The 16,380-nt window shown below is 43.4% G+C and overlaps 1 protein-coding gene across 1 annotated transcript in view; it reads right to left on the minus strand.

Moving 5' to 3' along the window:
- Positions 1-755: 755 nt before the first annotated feature.
- Positions 756-16,380, minus strand: part of SLC4A4 (solute carrier family 4 member 4) — a 198,358-nt gene continuing 182,733 nt past the window's right edge. Inside the window, exons 21-26 of the mRNA XM_067297497.1 lie at positions 13,431-13,499; positions 11,561-11,734; positions 8,762-8,923; positions 4,173-4,269; positions 1,618-1,697; positions 756-836 (exon numbers count right to left, since the gene is read on the minus strand). Of these exons, the coding sequence (XP_067153598.1) occupies positions 1,654-1,697; positions 4,173-4,269; positions 8,762-8,923; positions 11,561-11,734; positions 13,431-13,499 (546 nt within the window). The 3' untranslated portion in view covers positions 756-836; positions 1,618-1,653. The remainder of the gene's footprint in view (positions 837-1,617; positions 1,698-4,172; positions 4,270-8,761; positions 8,924-11,560; positions 11,735-13,430; positions 13,500-16,380) is intronic.

Genomic DNA, 16,380 nt, shown 5'->3' on the forward strand with positions numbered 1-16,380 from the left:
GCAGGAAAAAATTCATTTTTCTTTACAGTAATTAAAAAAAGGTTAAAAAAATTGACAAAAAAAAAGTTGTAGGTTAGGCCCCCATAATTTAAACAAAATAATCTAGGAAAATAACACTCTTCAATGTACCTGACAGATTAAGTCCATTTAAGTGTTCTTTTAAAAAAAATTGCATAGGAAAGGGACATTTCAAAACACACGCTACAACAATGGCAAGAGTTTGTCTGTGCTGGGAGTGAAGTACCTTTTAGTTTTCCTTCTTGTGTTACTACAAGTACAGGCTTTAAGAGCAAGTTAGTATTAGCAGCACTTTCCAGCATCTCAGAGCAGTGTAATAAAGACATTGAATTAGCCTGGAGGTCAGTTTGTTCTGCCAGACAAAAAACAAACAAACAAACACTGATTCACAACTAAAGTCATGCCAGTTCCTCTGACATTTCACACAGGTATTATATTATATTATATCCTTAATACTTCTTCCCTCTGCTCGAAAATGAGAGAGATGCGTGCATGTCTAAGCGACAGAGAAGGCAAACACAAGTCTTGGTCAGAGTGGAAAAACGGGGCGAGGGTGAATAAAAAGAGATCTGCAAGGGGCACAGGGAGAGGGAGAAGTGCAGAATGTCTCATTTACCTACGCAGGTGGGAGACCGAGAGCATTTTGTAATATTTGGCTGGTGACAAAAAAAAAAGAAAAAAAAATCCACATAAGATTTAACAGACAGACAAATTACAAAGTAGTTTCTGTTCCCTTGCTCCTCCAGAAATATCCGCCGTCTTCAGGCTCAAGTTCTATTCTAATTTGAGGCACAACTTTTACTGGAGTTCGTGGAGGGCTGCGCAGGAAAAGAGAGAAAGGTAAATGCACGGACTGGTCTGATGCTTTTTGTTAACGCTTAACACATTCTGAAATGCTCGGCTCATTTCTCCTAGCTCCTCTCCATACAGTACAACTGCTGAGTGATCAAATCCTGAAAAAATCTACCATTCACGTAAGAATAACGGCATTACATATATACATATAACAGAGTGGCAATCGGCTTACACAGGGAAAACTGCAGATGCTAGTACTTACTGGGTCATCCAACAGACAAAGTTGCATCTAGAAATGGAGCAAATGCTTGATTCCCACTATTGCGTATCAATTCTTTGCATTAGCACATGCAAGTACAATACAATGTTCAGAAACCAGCAGCCTATGGATACCAAATACATGACCCAGAGGGACAGTGGTGATACACAGCTCTTAGCTACCTTTACTTATCGTGAAGCCTGTGTCTCACATAAGGTTATTTTAATGAGTTGATCCAGACAGTACTTACGTCAGCGGGAAAACCACTGATTTCATTGATATGGGACCTCCAAAAATCCAGGAGTTGTGCTTCACATCCAGCTGTGACAAAACTCACAAGCTGCCCTTGAAATAATTTGCTTATATCCCTGGAGCTTAATTTGACACACTTTCCTCCATTATCCCCCCTGCAGACGGGGGAAAACAGATTATTTCCTTTGTCTTTGCAACATCCTGCTACGCGACTGAAGGAAAGGATATCAGCAATTTTATCCCTCTGCTTTTTTTTGAGGAATCACTACAGGTAGCAGTTTGCAGGTGCTTACCTTGGCATGGTGTGTGACTGAAGAAAAGGAATTTTTTCAGCATGACGTATGGCGTTCAAGGAATGTTGGTGATTTTTCTCCTGTTGGGGAGGAGGGAAGAAAGTCTTTTTGGTCATTGCACACAGCATTTATGGCTTCTCGAGCACAGCCTCAGTTCATTCAGCAAACCCCCATGCATTTGGCGGTTCCTTTCAGGGCTGACTTGCTACCGTATCAATCTCACAGCTTGCAAATAAAAATACAAAGTTTAAATCTGACCTCCGAGATAAAAAGCCTTGAGCGGCCAGTATGACCACAGGGCTCATTTCCAGAGACTGCCTGGTGAGCTGCACTCAGAAGCGGGCCTTTGCACATGCAGATATATAACTATATACATGGATGAACAACTACGAGCGGTGGCTCGTCTACCGCCGCTGTCACCCGGCTGGCACAAATGGGGCATGAGAAACCAGGCAGCCTGAAAATTCCCTTCGTATTTAGCAGGCAGGCGCTGGAGCCTGCCCAAGGGGTCTCCGTCTGGGGCGCGGGGAGCCACAAGCCACCTCAAAGCCGGCTGCAGAGTTTCCGTGCCCCCCCGGCAGTGCTCAGAGCTACCTGCCAAAAAGGGCTTGGGAATCCCTCGTTGCAGGGTTTGGGCGTGCAACCTGGAGTCAGGAAACTCCCAAATTCCTTCTCAGGCAAATGACTCCCTTTCTTGGCCTTGCTTCACCACCTTGAGAACCAGATAACTTACCTTTCATCTACCTCCTTAGTTACCCTGAGCTCCTCACCGTGGCATCCTAACTCCTTGCGAGAAAATAGGGGGCTTGTTGCCTGTAATCACTTCCCCTCCCTGCCGCCGCGTGGTGAAGCGTACTCTGCTCATAACAATCCTATTCTTGCTATTGCGGAAGGAAAGCTAAGGAGCAAAAAAACAATTTTGTATTTGGCTTGAGAAACAGTTGGAATCCACTTCATTGCCCTGGGTGGTTGAAGGGTGAATTAAAGGTTTGTGAAGCACTCTGATCATGCAAAATATGCTCAGGTACTAAAAGCTATTAGCATTATTAGTAACATACTTTACATCTCAGAGCATAGTTATATGTCTAGGCTAATGCCACAGTGTTGAGGGATTCCAGCTACCCTTTCTAGTTACAAGGACCTGAAACTTTTTTTTTTGCCTTGCTTCTAAATAAAGGAGAGGAAATCAATTTCTGAATTGTAAAAATGTACAAATACACAAATAAACTGCTGTTTGACACATCAATCAATGATTTACCCAGATTTGTGGCAGAAGTATTAATTTTTCCTTAATTATTTCATCCTTAATGATACAGAAGTCAGTGCATCTGATCATAAAATCCTGTGTAACAACCTTTAGGATGTAATTTATTTTTAGCATATCAAGGCATTTTCACAGAAGGAGGATCTGTTTGGTTGTTCAAGGCGAATTTCACTTCCTTTCTTTTCACTCATCAGCACAACACGCTGTTGTGTTCTGTATTTTCAGCAAAACACAGAGGATATATAAATAGTAAAGGATCCGGTTCTTTCTTTTTGGCTTTGTTTTATAATGGGAATCTCTAGGTGTTCTTTTATCTAAAAACACAGCACGATGTTTATGATTGCCCAGTATACCCAAATGCCGCTGAAAGCCAAGGGACTTCGGTACCAACTCTTAATCACAAATGATATTTTATGGATCTAAAGATGTGTGTTTTTAAGCCTTACTCCTAGAAATCTTATTGCTGGCATCGCAGTAGTGCTCTTTTAATGCTGTTGTTCATACTTCTCCCTTCCCATCTTACGACAAAGCAGCATATATATTTCAGGATTCAACCTGTTGCTCACAGTATTTTAAAAAGTTAGTGCAAATGTATGAAAGCTTGTCAGCTGCTTTTCCTGATTCCTCACTTAACAGACAACAACAACAGAAAGTGAAAATGACTGAAAATGAAGATTATAATAATCAATTGTGGGTAATAACACAAGAAAGTAAAAAGAAACAGAATAGCACAACAGCAAATCTCCTAAGAAGGGAAACATGTTAGTGGTCAAATGATCACTGCCTTGTCAGTTTAATGCGTGATGTAGATCAACGACACACTTAATTATTCTTTTAAAGTGCTGATTTTTGCAATTGCTCAGAACCTAAGGAAACAAACAGTAATGGACAGTGATACAGTTCAGACATGCTGCAAATCCAGAACATGAGGGTCAGGGAAAAGGGTTCAGGCAATCAGGAGAGTTAAAACAGAAAACAGCAAAGACCAGAAATGGACTGAGTGCATTGAGGGTTAAAGAGAGAAGGTGAGAAAGAGTTACCATAAGACCTGCTAATAGCTGGATAAAAGCACGTAAGCTGGAGGCACCAGGAGGAATAACATAAGCTTTGTAAGAAACAAAGGAAAAAACACAAAACCAAAATCGACAGAGAGGCCTGGAAATTAAAAAAGAAAAAAAAAATTTTAAAGTAAGAGGCAAGGTTTAGAAAAAAATCACTCTCAGCAGATACATATATTGTTGGTACTGCAAGTCAGAGTCAAGCAGGCATGCAAGAGGTTAGTTCTACTCACTGTCGGCAGGTTTGCTATCACTTAGGAAAGGTTCCTGCTCCATGATGTCCATTGGTATTTTAATACTTGGGACTTTTTCTGAGTAGGGGCAGTCAGACTGTGAAAGAAATGTGTAAAAGGTCTTAGAACATTTCCACCGCTCTCTCTCCTATTGTCTCCCACCAACAAAATTATGCTTCATATAGTTTCTGTAGGGATGAGGAAGATAAAAAAAAGAAATGTCCACCGTAGCTGCCTGCTGGTGTTCACTGGCTCCCCATTGCACCCCACTTGGCCTCTTCCTTTACGCTATGAAAATAAAACAGACCGAAACAACAACCTTGTGCAAGTGTTATCTTCCCCTCTCCCCACCTCACCAGCTCCTTGACCACCCGTTTATAAGACACCATCCAATTCAGCTTGGAGTTGGCTGCAGAAAATACAGGTGAAAACGCAAGCTTAGGAAGAAATGACAGGGCATAGACTTCCGTGAAATCTCATCAGAAAGGTTTATCCCGCTGTGATTTATTTCTGTAAAATTCTTCTTTTTTTTCCCCAAATTGCTCAAAGAGGAAGAAGTTCAGACACAATATAGCAGAGCTTCCTTAAGCTGGACTGTCTCAGCTCCCCCTTTTATTTAAGTAAAGTCAAGCCCAATCTCAATGACACCTCTATTTACACTTAAGTACTTCATCAAATCCAGGAGCCCTTTAAGAATACAAATAGTCCCAGCCAGACAGGAGAAAGAGCAAACCCGTCAGGAAGGGTTACAAGCACAGAGCAAAGCTGTCTACTTGGGCAAGTGTTTCTCCAGGACAGCTTTCCACCGAATTGAGCAAACTTTCACTGAAATCCTCAGCGTACGGTAAGCACAGGGTCCCCTGGAGTTTGGGTACCAGCATGGTTATGTCCTCTTTGCCTCAGTACTCCACCTGCTAATGCCTAGAAGGTACCAGGAACAATTTTGCTATTCTTTCAAATAAAATCAACTTCTCATAATCAAGGAAAGGCTGATACTCCAGAACTTGGCAAAGAAATTAAGGTGATATTTGCCAGAAATGTTTCAACATGTCTTTGTTCCTGAACTAGGCACAGCCCTGAGCATGACATTGGGTTGGAGGGGGAGGACGTAAAAGTCCGGACAGGGAAATATTGCAGAGGCCAGAGAGTCTCTCTCCCTGAAAATTTTAACATAACTAACATCCAGTAAAATATTGTATACTCCAACAGCAAAATATTTCCTCAGAAAATTTTTATGAAGCTGAGGGGTCAGCATAGCTCAAACAAAAAAGATTCAGCAGAAGGTCACTGAGGCAAAGAAGCTAACCCCAAATCCCCATCAGTTTTGGGCTATACTGTAAGCAGAGCATGAGAAAGCTGAGTAGCCCCTCCAACATATCACTGCTTCAGTGCTAATAAATATAACAGACCTATGGAAGGAAAATGCTGACGCTCAGGGTCTGCTTGAAACTTTACCATATTTTATGAACAAAGAGACAAGAGAGCGCCTGCAGTTGCCAAAAGTGCGCAAAAGGGGAGAAGACACTATTACACATCACTTTTGGCTCTTAAGCTAAATGTGCTAGCTCAGGAGTTTTTAACAAATTGGCTGGCCATTCTTAGATCATGCATTTCGGATGCACGATCTGAGAGAAAACCAAGGGGCCTGATTTTTCTTTGCATACAAGCTTAGGCAAATGCAGCAGTTAGTGGCACTAATTTACACCTTGTAAATTCAAGCAGGAGGGAGCAATGGCGAGATTACTGTAACGTCTGTTTTGGCAGCTCCTTTCTCGCTGCCCTCGATGGCTAGCAAATCCTTGGTGGGAACTTCAACACAGTCTCAACTAGAGCTGAGAGAGCAGTCTCCATCCACGCTGGGTTTTGCTTTACTCATCCAGCTAGTGCCGTTCGCATTAGCAATGCCCTGCAATTCTCCTCACCCAACTCGGTAACTGGGGTATTGCCTGCACAATCCTACAGTGCTAACTTTGTGGGCACTTATTTACAGTACAAAAAGGGTGAAAATAATCAAACCAATAATGCCAAGTGCTTTATATTCAGGAAATCTGGTAAAAGCAAGTGTTGAAAAGAAGACAAAAACAGTTAAAAAAGAGCATTTTGCATAAATTCTATTACTTATCAGATTGAGTACTGTAGCTGACATTCATTAAAAGCTTGAGAAGACATAAAATAGCTTAAAACATACCAGAGATATGGAAGCCATGGCTCTGGGTACCATGCTGCTGGATTCAAATGAGTCAAAATGAGGGGATGAAGTCAAAGCTCTGCAGGCTATTCCCTATGCACAGTAAGGCATTTTCTCTCATTTCTGCTTGTATGAAGTTATCTACTGAAGGAAACCCTTGACACTGGAGGCCTGACGTAGCCACTGAAATGAAGGGGGAGCCCGCCCAAGGAACCGCTTGTTAGCGCACAGTAATACGTAAATGCACATACCCCAGGGCAACATAGCGTGGCAGCTAAGGCACCTTCTTGAAAGGTAAATGGCAAAGTTTTTAAGCCCTGCTCCACTGAATTTATAGAAGACACTAAATGTTATATTGTCTCCCACAGCATGTAACTGAGAGGGACTGTGCAGTTAGTGTGCACGTGGCTTCCCGCTGACGCAACCCTGCTAAAATTCAAGTCTCGAATCAAAGGCTAGTCTTCATGTTCTTAGGTGAGGGCTCTCCACACTGACACCTGAAGCTGCTGCCTTTCCCATAAAAAAAAAAAGTCTGAGAGCCTTGCCAGGTGCCGTACTGCTAACAGGGATGCATCTGCTGGGCTTCTTGAAAAATTAGTGTAGGAATAGAGCCCAGTGGCCAGTGCCTGCTACAAAAAAAGAGAGAGGGGAGCCTGCCATCTGAAATGAGAGCCAATCTTCCAAGTTTGGGTTCAGGCTGATTTCATAAGAGGGGCAACCAGGCTACTTCCCACATCGCTGCACCCTCACTTACGAAATTATTAGTTGTGCTTCTTTTAGAGTGTAGGATCTATTTTACACAGCATATATTCTTCACGCAAAGGCAAAAGCTTTTGAATATTTTCTCACTGCAATAGTCTGACTTTGTTGCCTCTAATGCAGCTCTGGGGAAGTGTTACATAGCTCTCACGTAAGACAGTTGGGTTCTAGCTCATCCTCCACCAGGATAAAAGCTGCCTTTTCTGTCCTCCTTTCTTGACCACAGCCAGGCACCAGGCTGGTGTGAGGGAACTCCTGGAGCTGCTATTTTCCTCTTGAAGACACTAGATTATTAGCTGACCCAGCAGCTGCTTCTTGGGAGTTTCCTTTTCCTGACCTCACCTTTAGCTACTCCATATCAGCAAAGCTGGACAGGGAGCAAGGAGGCCATCAAGCGGTGCACCAGCCCAGGGCTGCTGTCACTCAGCCACCCCACACCAGACCAGAGCTCCAAACTTTAGCACTGCCGGCCTCAGAACCGTGCCTTGGGCCTGAGTGTACAGGCAAGGGCCAGCTGACTTTTGCTGCTGCCTTTTTGCCCCACTGACGCAAGATCCCTTCTCATTCGTTTCTCCCACTCTGCACGAGTGGGACATTTTTCAATGTCAGGTGACCTTACCTCTACCCCAACCGTAGAAGAAGCCTCTCTTCATTAACTGTAGACAGTTACATGAGCAGAACAAGAGACACCATGCTCAACACTCTCTGTGCATATCCTAAAATTAGTAAAGCCTCACTCCCTTTGTGCCTTGCCATCCAGCTGGAGTAAAAGTCAGCGCTGACCGAGGCAGCCAACTCTCCAAAGGAAGTACACACTTAATATAGGAAGTACTATATAAACTTTGTGTTTAGCACTTCAATGTAAATTTAGTAGTACTTGAGTTCACATTAGCCCTGGGTAGGAGGATGTTTAAAGGCACAAGGGCTACATTTCTTCTAAATATATATATACAATAAAAAAATCAGAATATTCTAAGTCACATGGATCTGGTCAGATCACTGCATTTAATAATGATGTTAGCCACTATGTTCCACTATTTTACTGTATGCTGCAACTTGAGGTCAGAGCAGAGTAAAGCATATTGCAGAAGGGCATGTATTCTAAGGCCAGAAGTATTATCAACAGAAAACAAAGTCCCTCCTGCAATGACAATCAATTCACACCTTTCTGTCCTTTTAAAAAGAGCAATTCAGAAAAATCAAAAAAGAAAAAAACCCATAATATTTTCAGAAGTAACAGAGCTGCTCACGAAAACCACTCTCCTTCTAAAATGTAAAGACAATTATAGGGGAGAAAGAAGGAGGAGGAGGAGGGAAAGATGAGCAAGACAGGGTGATGAAAAGCATTCTAGTAAAAGGCATGACATGTCAGCAGTTAGTTATTGCACTTGTGAAAAGTGTGATTTCATTCTTGGCAATGCAAATACCACCTACCACAGGCTGGTGACGTCTGGCAAAAGGAAGCCAGTGTTGAAAAGAAGTTTTGTTTGGGGCCGATTTGCTGCAGCAGGTAAAGACTGCTGGTCAGATTCAAAACGGGCTGGGAAAATCCCCACCCCAGAGCTGGGGAGGAGCACGGTGCAGTTGCCCAGGATTAACTAGCTACACAGGAGTAATTTGACAAGAGTAGAAAGCTCCTTACATCATCATTGTCACTGTCCAGACTGCCTTTCTTCTTTTTCTTCTTCTTCTCATCCTCTTTCTTTTTCTTGTCCTTTTCTGGAATGACGTCATCAAGAAAGCTTAGGTCATGCTGGGAGAAGAGGTAGTCCATGGCTTTTCTGACAGCTACAAGTGCCAGGATCTGAAAAGGCAGGGAGAGACTTCTCACTCGGTCACATTTTACCTTTCATCGGGAACATTCTGCCCATTCATGTTGATACGGCTTCTTAATCCCAAACACTTTAATTCTGGCTGTAAATTAACCAGTACAGAACAAGGTGAACACCTGGAGTACCTCAATCAACTTGAAAATCCAAACTTTAGAATGGAGTTAGGACCAAAGTGGTATTGTTTCACGTGAGAAAAAACAGGAGCGATGGACAAGTAACACTATGTAACCACTTACCGCTCCTTCGGAGACAAAGGTAATCTTTAGCATCCAACTAACAGGCATCAGGCAAAATAATAAACTAAAAAGACCAAAGACTCAGTCTATCCACCCAGAGTCACAGGGGCAATCTGAGTAATTTTCTTTACTTTTTTCCTCACCCGTTCCCCAGATATAAGAACTCTTTAGAAATTTGACAAGGGTCTAACATGCCCTCAGAGTTTGCAGAATAAAGTTTAATATGATTGCAGCTGCATGAAACTGAGGGAAAAGCTTTTTCTGTGCAAGACTGCAATCAAAGGAGCTAGGGAAAAAAAAAGAAGGGACGTGTCTGAAATAAGTGCTTATGCCCACACTAGATCTAAGGCCACCAACAAATGCATACCAAGATCACAGGGACGCTTTACCAAAGGGTACACTGAAAGACTGAAGTTTGACTTGGCTATAGAAAGATGCAACCCGTTTCTGTCAACCAAAGACTGCCTTTAAGATGAAGGGCTTGCCCCAAGCAATGATGATCAACAGCACAGATCTGAGAATGGATCTCAAATTTTGAAAGAAAATTTTGACTTGTGTAACTTCAGATGTGTTACAGAAGTGAAAAACTACCTGAAGGAGGGAGCAGATGCCATACACACCCCCACGATTATCAAAATATAAATTACTTTTGTATTAAAAGTGCTTTTCTTACAGATAAGCAGAAGTTTAGCTACTGGTCAGATCTTCACAGTCAAATTGCAATTTTATAGTCTTTTTGTTCATGAGTGCAAATAATTGAGGTTTGGCCATCAGACTCAGTTACACCTAAGCTGTCACCATGCCTTCACTGATTCTGCATCATTATAATAAATGCCAGTAGACTTACTGCTCACTCAGATACTGTGTTTTACAGGCCAGAAGAAAGAGAGTCCAGATCTTAGATTCAGCTTTGAACAGCAGTACAGCACAGTCATTAAAATGCAATGGAATGGCATTTAAGTGGGAACTGCGGATTTTTAACATCTTTATATATGAGCATGTGTTCTAACAAAAACATGTAGGATTTTTTACTTGAATCAGCTTTACTCTAATTTCACTGGCATCAGAGAACAAATGCTCGTCTTTGTCTGTGTTTCTGCTTTCCCTCATTCTCTTTCTTAAATAAGCACTACAGTTTGTAACTGCACCCACAACTGAGATTTGACTTGTTCCTAAACCTGAAACCAGGGGGACTGGACCCAAATTTCTTAAGGGAGTTTCATATAGCTTTGACTTTGCAGCAGTCTGAACTGTCTCCAAGCCACAGATGAAACTCTGCAGAATCTGCATGTGTGGAGGTTTGGTCCCATTGGATTCACGTTAGATCCAGCTGCCCACAAGACTACTTTGCTCCCAACTGTTCTCATTGATCTACAGGTCAGGCACAGATGTGGAGAAGGGTCTGCTCTGTGCCCCCTCATTTTGGATCCAAATTGTTCCAACAGTCACCTGTATATGGCCACAGGTTTCAAGACTTGGTCTGGCTTGGAAGCCTGTTGCAAAGTATACATGTAACCTCCCCTTAACACTAGTTTGTTTTTTATTTGGTATAAGCACCTAATCGTGTTTATAGGATCTAAATGCACAGAAAGCTGAGTTTCACTGTTCCCCTTTCATGATGTAGAAATACTATATCACAGACTGACTACACAGGGTATATTTACGAAATAGTTCTATGTGATGAATAATTTATCATTCAACATGCAAAATAATGCTTTAACATGACTCTGATATGTGTTATTGGAAGAGTACATGCACCTTATAGCTATACATAATATACTCAGATATTAAACATGAAACAACATCACTGTATGAATCCATGTCAAAGGAAAAAGACATTTCTTTCTTTGCTCTCAACTTAGATAATCCTTTTTCCCCATTTGGTCCTCCTCTTACAGCAAGCCCTGAGCAGTGTGCACAGCTCTACCTTCTCATTCTTGTTTTTGTCAGTCTGTGTTATTTAAAAGCAAGGGAGACATTTTCTGTACAATGATTAGTGTGGACTAAAAAAGGAAAGCTATGAACCTCTCATTCATTTACGCAGCTCAAGGAGAAAACAGCAAATCTAACCTTGGCAGCCAGAAAGGGTCAAAACTAACTTGACCTTCCTGGAAAAAAATTAACTTTCCAGGCTTGTTTTCCTCCAGAGGATCTATGTAAAGGCAACCACAGCAAATGAGAGGATGTGGAGGACATTTGCCTCGTGCAATCTTGCGTCAGTGCAATGAACGGAGTGCAGAGTCCCAGGCTAGGGATTATTACAGTGAGAGAATTTGATTTGCCAGCTTGTGGGAGGGGGTATGACGGCGTGTGGAAGGCCCAGGCTACGAAAGGAAGGCAGGGCTGGAAAAGGTGAAGGAGAACGTCACCTACCATGACAGGGAATATTATAGCAGCCACAGTTGACTTGAGAATCCAGAGGAGGGCCAGACACACCACCTGCAGAAACGTGAACAGATGGACCCTGCGCAGCGGGACATGACGCAGATAGATAAAGTCAGGCTGATGTTTTAGAGGCATCAAGAGCAGCTTCAAACGATCCATGAACTGGGTAGAAAATGAAAGAAAGACAGGCATTTAAATGAAAGCCAGGATGCACAAAAATGAGTGACAAAAGCACTATCAGACCATGAAGGGTGACCTTGAATGAACTTGCTTTCCTTCTCTATAGGAAATTCAGCAGAGAACTCAGCACAGCTCTTCTATCCTGAGTAACCTTTTCTTAATGCATAATTGGCTAAACATTTTAACTCAGTTGTCTAAAGTTAAGCTCCTACATCTACATTTGGCACCTAAACAGAGACACTGGAGCCAAGCATCTCTCAAAGTGAGGCTTTCAAATGCCTGTATTTTAAGCAGCAGGACTTCATGTGCTCTGATGATCAGTGTGTAAACGAAAAAACTAAGGTATCAGTGGAAATAGCTCTGTTGGCTTCAAAATAACTAGCTGGATCTGCTGCAGCTGGGGATGTAGTGAATTTTCTGTTGAAGGAAGCACTTCATTACCCACAAAACAGAGAAGAGAAGATGAACACCCAAAAGACTGCCAGCATCAAATTCTGGGTCACTGAAGTGAACCCACATGGTTCTACCAAGAAGCACTAAAAGACATAAAAGCAATGCATTTTCCAAATCAGTTGGGAACAGGGGTCAGCGGAGGTGACGGCAAACATCATGTTGACAAGAATAGAAATACACCTAACTGAAGAATGAGGAGGACAGACAGCTTTTCAGGCAGCATCACTTGCCCTGGGCTGGACGCGATGGACTTGGAATGAAACCAAAATCAGGATTTCTCATTGAGTGAAAAACATCCTTGATGGGTTGAAAACAAGCTGCACAGTTCCCTGACCACCTGGGCCAGAAAACACGGGAAATCCCCCCTAGGAGAACCAACCAAAGGGTGACTATTACAATCCCTCTGTTGTCTCTTGCCAGAACTTGGGCCTGCTGCCCACTTCTGACTGATCCTGAAACCAGATTAATCTCAAACCAGTGAATGAAAGCCAGGGCCATTTTAAAGAACACCCAAATAAATTCTCATGGTGTTCGCAGAACACAGAGTCTTTTCCCATTAGAACACAAGCAAGCACTAAAAAGAAAGGCCACAATTAACAGGGTGCCAGAAAGTAACAAAAACACTTCCAGCTTCCTAGCACCAATTAAAGATACTGCCCTGTGAGAAAGGCTCCTTACGTAATATTTCCTCAGCGACAAAGAAAGGGGGCTTGGCTTCCCTTCGGTTACAAACAGCAGTGTTCCCACTTGTTAACAGTGCAGAATAATGCCACCGCCATAAATCATGTTAAATTATTTTCCTTCAGCCGGTGTCAAATGGCCCCAAAGAAGACCCAAGCCATCCCAGGACTGAGCCGGGGGCTTTTGGGAGCGGAGACTGTCCTCAGTATTGTTGTTAGTGAGCAGGGGGTCAGGAAAGACCCGGGGGTCTTCATGCAGCACCCACCATCGCTCACAGGGCCAGGACTTGGCAGCTCACCCGCTTACCAGACTCTTTCCTTCGGGTCTCATCGTCAACCCAGCCAGTGCACAACAATATTTGTAAACAGTTGCTCCCCTTCATGGGTTTCTTTGGGACGAAAATGAGGCGGTGAAGGAGAAGGGAAAGGCCGGAAAGTTATAAAAGAAAACCCACAACGGTTAATGATTACCATCTTCTGGACAAGGTCCCGCAGGGAATCTGCTCTCGCCTGTTAGAGGAGCCTGGGCTGCTGCAGGAACTTACCTGCACACCGTTGAGGGAAGCGACGCCCATGTACAGGAAGACACCATACAGCACAGGCATAGGAATAAACTGAAGGGGAAAAAGAGGAGAAAAACCAGGAGTGAATAACCTGAGTACACAGCACACTGTTGATACTTGAGGGGGCCATAGTTCCTAACCTGTGCTAAGCTTGAATTGCTCCTCCGACTGAATGATGCAAAGTGATAGAGACGAGCAAGCTTTCTGCTGTATTTTGAGAGATGGAAGAACATTTGTAGTATGAAAATGAATGGGGTAGAGGCTGAATGAGCCCTTTCTCTCCCATTTCAATGGAACTTGGAAGCCTCTCCAAGAAAGGATATGAAGCCAGCCAGTCCCAGTTAGCCATCAAATCAACTGAGAGGCATGGTAAAATGTGTTCAAATAAACTCCAAATTCCTCCTTACCTCTTGTTTTTTTGGTGGGACTAGAGCAGAAAGTAGAGAAGAAAAGACAGTATAATTCTATGATATGTCCAGCTCTGAAAATCTGTCCAGAAAGGCTGCTCGCTTGTGTCCCAACTCAGAGATGACAGTCATGTAAACAAAACCTCTGCCTCTGCCCAGTCTTTGACCCACATTAATCCACAACAGATCATAAACACAGGACAGTAAGTTACACTCTTCCCTTCTAGGAACTGTATTTTCAAACAACAATTTCTGCTCCCTCAGGTGATAAGCACTGCTCGTTCCCACATCACTGGCCGTGCAATTGCTGACATCTTCCCCTGGAAGCAAGGACGGCTCAAGTGCAGGCGGTGAGCAGGGGCACAACAGCCCTGTTGCCAAACGACTCGCAAGGTTTAATGCAAAGGAGCCACCACTAAGTGCACCTTCCTCCCCACTTCAACGAACGCCACTGTAATCCTCCCCTCGCATGCCACATGCCTGACTCAGCTACTTGAGCCACATCTGCCTCTCATCCAAGGGCTCCTAAGTGCTTTGCAAATTCATGTCAATTGAAACTTGGCCTCCGTATCCTGCGGGCCTAACAGAGCGCTCCCGTCCCCTCGGCACTGCACCCGGGCTCCTCTAGCAAGGAGCGTGCAAGCGGAGAAAAGCAAAGGAGAAAGCCTCCCTCCACCACAGACACCTGCACATGGTAACACCACACTTGCTCCTCAGATAAAAACGCTCCTCCAGAAAAAAACGCTCCGCCAACCCAAAGCACAAAGCTCTCCTCAATGGCAAAAACAACTGCGCTGTTGCCAAAAGGGGAGAGAGTTCCTCGGCTGAACAACAGAACTGTGTGCAGCCAGCGTGGCGTGATGTGAATGGAAATGCCTGGGCACAAATCGAATGCAGGACCTGAATAAAGCCCTTTGTGCGATTTATTTGAATCCTGGAAGAACAGAAGGAGCTGGGCAGCCACCACTGAGCGGGAGGCCAGCGCGCGGTGCAGTGCCCAGAGACTGCCACGGCAGGGCAGGCGCAGCACGCCCAACGCCTCTGCCGCCTTTCCCGCAACAGGCACCTCGCTTCTCCGACCTGGGTATGTAACACATTAGAGGCCAATAACGCAGTGACAATTTACTGTTTTATTGTATTCTCCACTACATTATTAACCGTTTACAAGGTAATAAACATAGTGCCATGCGAATAGCCCCGGAGGCATTGATCCTGATTGCATCCATATAACTTCAGGGACACAAGCACTGTAGTCACCAAGAGCACGTGCGCAATGCCGTCTGAGATCAAAGCTTTGCCGGGTAGGTTTTTCCCTTTCCTCACCTGAGTCTCATTCCCTATCATCTCCTGCAAGCTTCTTGACTGCTAATTTATCTTTGCATTGGCTTTGTTTGCTTCCTCGAGGGAGCTGCATTTGTATTTCACATTAAAAGCCAAATGATTTTTCTGTAGCCTGGCTTCAGGAGCCTCCCATTACTGTGCACAGTAGTGGGGAGGGATGGGGAGTCACTGCGTGCTTCGCCTAGCCCACCATGCCCAAGGCATTCAAACCCCTCACTGCTCTGAGGGATTAGACCAGACAAGACAGTATCTCCTCCGGCAAGTTGGGTAGCTTTCTAGTTTAGCTTTCCAGTTCATTCCTATTGCTCCCTTTTTTCCCACTCTTTTCCTTTTTATTGCTCAAAAAAAAAAAAAAGAAAGGAAGAAAGAAAGAAAGAAAGAAAAAAAGAAAGAAAGAAAGAAAGAAAGAAAGATTTCCAAATATTATCTCACTATTTCATGACAATTAATCCTGTAAATCATTCACAGGTGAAACTTCAGCACACTATCCTGCAGAGTAGCAAGCAGTGCTTTCACTTGGGAAGATTTTGTTCTGGCAAAGTATCTGCTGACTATGGGATTGCTGGCTTGGAGATTCAGAGCAAACCTGCTGCTAGCCAACAGAATTAAAAATGTATTTATAGGAAAGTGCTTGTCATTCTCTTAGTAGGGCTGAGGATGTTTCTGTAGAGATCTGCCATAACTGAGTAGAAAGATCAGTGACATTCAAAAACAGCACAAACACCACAACACCCACAAAAAAACAAGGATGGGATTATTCTGTGGATTGACTGTTTTATTGAATTTGGGCACATTACTGTTTAATTTGCAGCTGGCATGAGAAGACTTATAGGCTTTTCAATGCATTTTGCAAAGCAGTTCTTTACAGCAGGAGCCCCTACCACTGGAGGTTGTTAAAGGTCCTGAAACGTTGCCAGGCAATTCCTGCTGGCACATGGATGAGGAGTGTGATGCTTTATCCTCAAACATCCTCCCATGAGGGCCTACCCCATACGCATTCTTTAGGGAAGCGCAGAAAAATGATTAACAAATGAAACAATAACAAAGGAAATAATATAGCCCAGTGCAAAAGCGCAAGAGAGATCTTGCAAGGAAAGGTCACGTGAACTAACAACCAAAATTAATACAATTAGTGATAAATTAAGGGCACAGAAATGCCTGCTTGTGAAGTAAACCATAACCAA

This window comes from Apteryx mantelli, chromosome 5 (genome assembly GCF_036417845.1).
Source record: "Apteryx mantelli isolate bAptMan1 chromosome 5, bAptMan1.hap1, whole genome shotgun sequence".
NCBI lineage: Eukaryota > Metazoa > Chordata > Aves > Apterygiformes > Apterygidae > Apteryx > Apteryx mantelli.